This window comes from Crocodylus siamensis, chromosome 12 (genome assembly GCF_052110815.1).
Source record: "Crocodylus siamensis isolate JL-2025a chromosome 12, ASM5211081v1, whole genome shotgun sequence".
In the NCBI taxonomy this organism is placed as follows: domain Eukaryota; kingdom Metazoa; phylum Chordata; order Crocodylia; family Crocodylidae; genus Crocodylus; species Crocodylus siamensis.
The window spans coordinates 4,692,850-4,698,849 of NC_143406.1; the positions used below are offsets into that span (position 1 = coordinate 4,692,850).

Consider the following 6,000-nt stretch of genomic DNA (forward strand, 5'->3'; position numbering starts at 1 on the left):
ACCCAAGAAAGCTCTGGTGAGAGGGGTTATTAGGCTGTTATGGGATTACAAGTGCCATTACAAGCAGAATCCCTTTCCATGTTCATCGTCTGGTGGAGGAAAAGAAAAGGAAAAAAAGTTGAATTATCATTAATAAGCTCCATTTGCCAGAGTAATGAATTCCTAGTGAAGTGAGTTCAGGCGTACAGCCAGGCTGTCTGCTCTCCGGATGGTGTATCCTGCACTCTATCAAATCTCTAGGCCAAGAGTGACAAAGATGGGAGTTTAAAGTGAGGCTGGAAGGACTTTTGTCAGGTGCCTAAGTAAATTGCCTGAGGTTTCATTGCTGCTGAGAACCAAGAAGACCTCACTCGTATCCCTCTGAAGTCCATGTAGGCTTCAACACTCTTCAGAGCTGGGACACTTTTTCTGGTACCTGAGTAAGGATATAGAGGTCTCGCTCTCAGCCCCTGTTTTTTAACCATCATTGATATGGAGAAAATGTAGGCTCACATAGCTAAGTTGCACTTTAATGCGCATTAACGTGGTGTGTGTCCATTGTCCCATACCACATGAATGCACGTTAAGCGTCTACATTTGGGCTAATGTGACTTAGCTATTTGTGCCTAAAATCACCCTTTTTAAAGGCATATTAAATGCATGTGTGTCCATGCCCTTAATGTGCCTTAAAAATGGAGATTGTAGGCTAGTCCCGTTTAAAAGGGCCACGTGTAGACAAGCCCATTGACTCCTTGCCTAACTTCCTCACACTTGGGCCTAGAGCTCTAAAATGGAAGGAAAGGTGAAGAGGGGACTGGAGGGCTAGGATGGATAAACTGGGTGTGCTTTTCTAGGCTGGGATGTGAACTGCCTGGAGAAGGTTAAACCCCCAGCACTTTGCTTTAACATGCAGACACCCACCTTTCGTATCCAGTCAATGTAGGCAGAAACCCGAGTGAAGACAGTTGGCTTCTGAAAAATATTGCAGCCCTGGGAAGACACAAAGCTTGTGATGCCATGCACCTGCCATACTCTCCCAGGACGGCAGATCAAAGGGCCACCGGAATCCCCCTAGACAACATAAAATGCAGAGATCTTTAGTGCAGTAATAATCCTTGATGAGTTTAGTACATGGGGAGGATCCTGAGAGCATCTCTGACTTAATGTGCCTGGATGTCTTTGGACCTCTCATGCTGTCCAGAGGTCACAGTTGAAAGAATCAGCACTGGGCCCAGCATTGTACTTGGGATGCCTCAGCTTCAACCGATCCTTGGGTTCAGAAATGCCTTGAAAATTTTAAGCGCAGCCTCCATGTATTTTCTTTGCTGTATTTAAGTCACTCGTGCTAGGGGGGATACGGACAGACTGAGTGAAAGTGCTCCATTAAAAGTGGATGAATTATTGTCTACGTGCAAATAAGAGGTGAACACACAGTCATGGATGGAGATAAGGGCTGTCAGGCTGGCTACTGTCTTTGGTGAAAAGAATTGACTTGCAACAGTATTTTTTCCTCAAACTGAACCCTGTGTGTGCAGGTCAGTATTTTATAAGCACACACAGCTTTGGATTTCCAGATATTTCGTAAGATGTAGGCAGCAATCCCACTGGGGTGCAGGTAGTTGGTGGGACAAACGGCCAGGGTGGATAGTGCCCTATAGCCCTCATGACAGTAGTGTCTTATGAAACAGTGTCATGGCACATTCAACGAACTTGTCTGGAATAACAGGATCTTGGCTTGTAGGCTCTTGCGACAATGTACCCCCTTTCCAAGTGTGAACCGCTCTGCAGTCCCCTAACCTGGTACCTCAGCCTCCACTAGGCTTGTCTGGCAGAGGTGCCAGGATCTGGTTTAACTTGTGGATGTTCCCTTATATCTTGCAATGAGATGGAGTTTCACCATGCCTTTCAGTCAAAGCTCTTAAAGAAGTTTGTGAGCCTCACTGCGGACATTGCTGGCAGGACTTACATTGCACCCAGAAACATTTCCGTCTCCTCCTGCACAGACCATGGTAGTCTTGACGATGCTGCCCCACCAGTTTGGCCGAGAGCATGTGGCATAATCCACAATGGGCATCCTTGCCTCCTGGAGGACTTCAGGGAGGGGTCCACCAGCTGTAAAACAGAGGAGGCCACAAAAGAGTGGGGCCATCAGGAGTGTTTTACACACAGGTGAAAGGCAAAATGTTTCTTACAAGGCTGGTTCATATCATAAACTGTACTAAACAGATGGGGAAACGGAGTCTGAGAGAGAGAAAGGGACTTGGCCAGGGCCATCCTGCAGAGCAGTGGCGAAGATGAGAGTTGAACAAGGTCTCCCAAGGCCTCGTGATAGTTTCCTCCACTAGATCGTGCTGCCCCATGAGGTAAAGGAAGTGTAAAGTGATAATTAGAAGAAAGCTAGCTTGGGTGGAGCCCTAGAAATGTGCTGCCAGGAACAAGCTGAACTCTGCTCCTCTTAAATCTTTTTCATCTCCACCCTCTGTGATTTCTTAGTTTCCTTGGGAAGTTGAGATGTGCTCTGGCTCCCATGGAAGAGCCAGATCAGCCGGTTTGTGCTTGAGGAGTCTGGTCAGTCTAGGGGAGGTGTGTGCCCTGTTAAGCCCTTTTTGGCCATCAGCCCAGATCAGTGTGCCCAGAGCTCTCCTGCAACGCAGTGCCCTCTCTATGCTGCGTGGGGCATAGCCTACTCGGCTCGCATCCTTGTCAAGGGGCAAGGGCCTTGGCATGCAGTTACGGAGCCCTCCGTACCATCCCTGAAGTGTGACGTGTGGGCATTACGGCACATACATTACAGGTACTGGAAGGCCTGATGTTAGGGGAGGCTGCATTACTTACTGCTGAGTCGCCCCCATCCAGTGATAAAGCAGGAGAAGCGGTTAGGAAGGATGGAGCCCGCTGGCGGCAGGCAGGCTGGCTGGATTTTGTTGTTTGGCCTCACCCGCTGAGACAGTTTGATCAGGGCAAGGTCATTTCTGAAACACAGACCAAGGAAGGACAGAGAGGGGAAGAGGTTAATCTCAGCTGGAGATTGCTGTACAGCACCTGGCGAGGTTCAACTCCCCTGGATCTCTCTCTCTCTCTCTGCAGTTGCTCCCTTCTGTAGATTATACCAGCAATGGGGCTTGGCTCAGTCTCTCTGTACAAAACTGGTTTTAGTGGGAGGCTGCAGGATCAGGGCCTTTCATCAGCCTCAAATGCAGACACGTGCTTTCTACCATGAAGAAGATGCAGCAGGAGCAGCATTTCCACAAATGCGCCGGGGCACTAGGCACCTCTCTCAGCATTACAGAACTGATGTGGCCAAGAAGAACCGTGCGTCTCGGCTGCAGCTGCTGGGATCCAGGCCCCCAATACCCTTTTGGAAGGGAGACATGGGGTCCTGCATCATGTGGGCATCCTTGAGCGCTATTCACTACATACAGACCTTGGGATCTGTCATTTGCATTGTCCAAATGACCGGGGTGTAATATGGGAGCAAGCAAACCAATCAAAACCTGAAATCGTGGAGCTACCCCCACAGCCAAACCTCAGACATTGCACTGCAAGTGCCTTCCTTCTCTGTTAAAATATGGGCCTTGGTGATCAATAGTGCACCAAATCCCATTCAGCAGGGAACAACCAGCCAGGCCAGAACATAATCAGAAAGTGTGAGTGAAGCTAAAGTCCAGGTCAGCAGGTTGAAGCCCAGCCTTGTGCATAGAGGCAATAAAGAGGAGACTAAACAAATCCCCTCTGTCCCCATCCCAGTGGTTTAGGAACTGGTGGATTTACCTGACACGTGTGGGGTCCCAGTCCTCCTTCACAATGATTTTCTCTGGCTTAATACCTAGAGAGCCAGGTTCATTTTTTTTCAGGTTGTGCTTCCCCAGGTAAACGAGGTACTTTCTGTTTCTGCTGTATGAACCAACAAAGCAGAAGAAAATGTGGACAAGCTTGCAAGGCTCTTAGTTTCCTCCAAAAAACCCCACTACCCTTCAAGGCTTAAGCCCAGCCCCAATACTGTGCCAAGGCCATCAAGGAAAATGAATATGTTAGCTCCATTAACTGACAGCAGTGTAAGGCCATGTCTGCCCTCTGTTAGAGTGAATTGCTTATTTTTGCTTCACTTCACCATCGCCCGCTCCTAAGGTATTTCACAACGTTGCTTCTCAAGACTCCCTAGCGCCTTTCTCAAGGACCCTGGGCATTTCTTACCAAAAGACTTTGGGTTCTGATTTGTGCCCATCTCTCCCACCTGGTTTCTCTTGTCCATGTTGCTTACTCACTTAATACAGTGGGCTGCAGTCAGCACCCAATTGGTAGCAATGAGGGTGCCACCACATACATGGATCTGTCTACCAGGCTCGATAATCTGGAGGGAAACCTGGAATTCAAAGACGTGAGGATGTTAGCTGGACTTTACTGACGGCAAAGCCTCAGAACCCGGCTCAGTCAGCTGCAACGCAGGATCTTTACCTGCCAAGGCCAGCTGTGGGGTTTGGCATTCTCACCTCCTACCACTCGGGAGGCAATGGGTATGAAGGCAGGCATCCCACAACTGTAGGCTTGGAAATACAATAGAGATAGGGGGATGAGCGTTTTAAAAGCAATTTAACTTTCATACTAGCCTAGTCCTTCCCCCACCTGTCTTCAGAGGTACAGAAAGTATTCAAGCTAGCTCCTCTTTCCTGCAGCACAATCGTATTGATTTCGGATAACTTCACTGTCTGAGCTGAGTATCTAAGAAAGGGGCCCCCACCAAGAGATGGGTTGTACCACACCACAGCAAGGCTTAGAAAGGCGGAGGAGAAGCCCTGTGCAAGTGAATTGTGCACGCAGTAAGCTGTGGGGGTTGAAAATAAATCATCCTGTGGAGTCCCCTCAGGTTTGTGTCTACAGTTCACCTGTCAAATGCTGAAGACTGAACCCCATTTCCAGGAAGCTTGCATTGCAGCTGCCTGTGCTCCAATGGCAGATCATAGCATCATAGAGAATATGGGCTGGAAGGGACCTCAGGAGGTCACGTCTAGTCCAACCCCCTGCTCCAAGCAGGACCAGCCCCATCTACATTGTCCCAGCCAAAGCTTTGTCTGTCCAGGTCTTAAAAACCTCCAGGGGTGGAGACTTCACAACCTCTCTGTGTAACCGGTTCCATGTCTCCTACTGAGAGAGTTTTTCCCTTGCTGCAGCTTGAGCCCATTGCTCCTTGTCCTGTCATTTGTCACCACTGAGCCCAGTCCAGCTCCATCCTCTCTGGACCCGCCTGCAGGGATTTGAAGGCTGCTATCAAATCCCCCCTCAGTCTTCTCTTCTCCAAACTAAATCAGCCCAGTTCTCTCAGTCTCTCCTCATAAGTCGTGTGCCCCAGCCCCCAGAACATTTTCACTGCCCTCCGCTGGACTCTCTCCAATGTGCCCACATCCTTTCTGTAGTGGGGGGCCCAAAGCAGGACATAATACTCCAGATGTGGCCTCACCAGTGCCGAATAGAGGAGAAGAATTGCTTCCTTCGTTCTGCTGGCAATGCTCCTACTAATGCTGCCCAGGATGCTATTAGCCTTCCTCACGACAAGCCCATGCTGTTGGCTTATATTTAGCTTATTGTCCACTGTAACCCCCAAGTCCTTTTCTGCAGAGCTGCTGCTTAGCAGAGCTCCAGAGACTGAATTCCAGAGTCTGAAAGTTACTGCCTCTGCTTCCCCTAGCACCTACTATACTGCCATTCTTCTGTATTTGCAAAGCACCTCTTCCAAAAAGAAGAGACTATAAGTGAAAGACTTACCATAGCCCAGGAGCAGGGTGATGCACACCAACTTGAACATGGTGCCCCGTGCTGCAGGCTCTACAAAGGCACCCGCTGCATATTTATACTGCAGAACTAGCTTGACCCAAAGCTGGGAGTGGTTGCAACAGAAAGCCGTGATGCAACGAGATGACATTTCATTCCTAACCTTGGCGGGATATAATTTGCAACTGACACATCAGGTGTCTTTGCGGAAATGGAAGCATCTTTCCTGTTTAAAAGTGATGACCTAAAATCTAG

General features: G+C 48.9%; 1 protein-coding gene across 1 annotated transcript; it reads right to left on the minus strand.

Annotated features, from left to right (window-relative positions):
* Positions 1–29: 29 nt before the first annotated feature.
* Positions 30–5,779, minus strand: LOC149854502 (chymotrypsin-like elastase family member 2A). Its single transcript, XM_090023802.1, has 8 exons — positions 5,740–5,779; positions 4,435–4,523; positions 4,245–4,342; positions 3,751–3,873; positions 2,815–2,951; positions 1,946–2,091; positions 901–1,050; positions 30–89 (listed from the first exon to the last, which is right to left on the minus strand). The coding sequence occupies exons 1-8, from the start codon at positions 5,777–5,779 to the stop codon at positions 30–32; spliced, it is 843 nt and encodes a 280-aa protein (XP_089879928.1).
* Positions 5,780–6,000: the final 221 nt, after the last annotated feature.

Excerpts from the sequence above, each read along its gene's own strand:
- LOC149854502 (XM_090023802.1), bottom strand. The coding sequence starts at position 5,779 with ATGTTCAAGTTGGTGTGCATCACCCTGCTCCTGGGCTATG. Across the intron at positions 4,524-5,739 it reads CACCCTGCTCCTGGGCTATG|CCTACAGTTGTGGGATGCCT; the intron begins GTAAGTCTTTCA and ends TGTATTTCCAAG. Across the intron at positions 2,092-2,814 it reads TGGATGGGGGCGACTCAGCA|CTGGTGGACCCCTCCCTGAA; the intron begins GTAAGTAATGCA and ends TCTGTTTTACAG.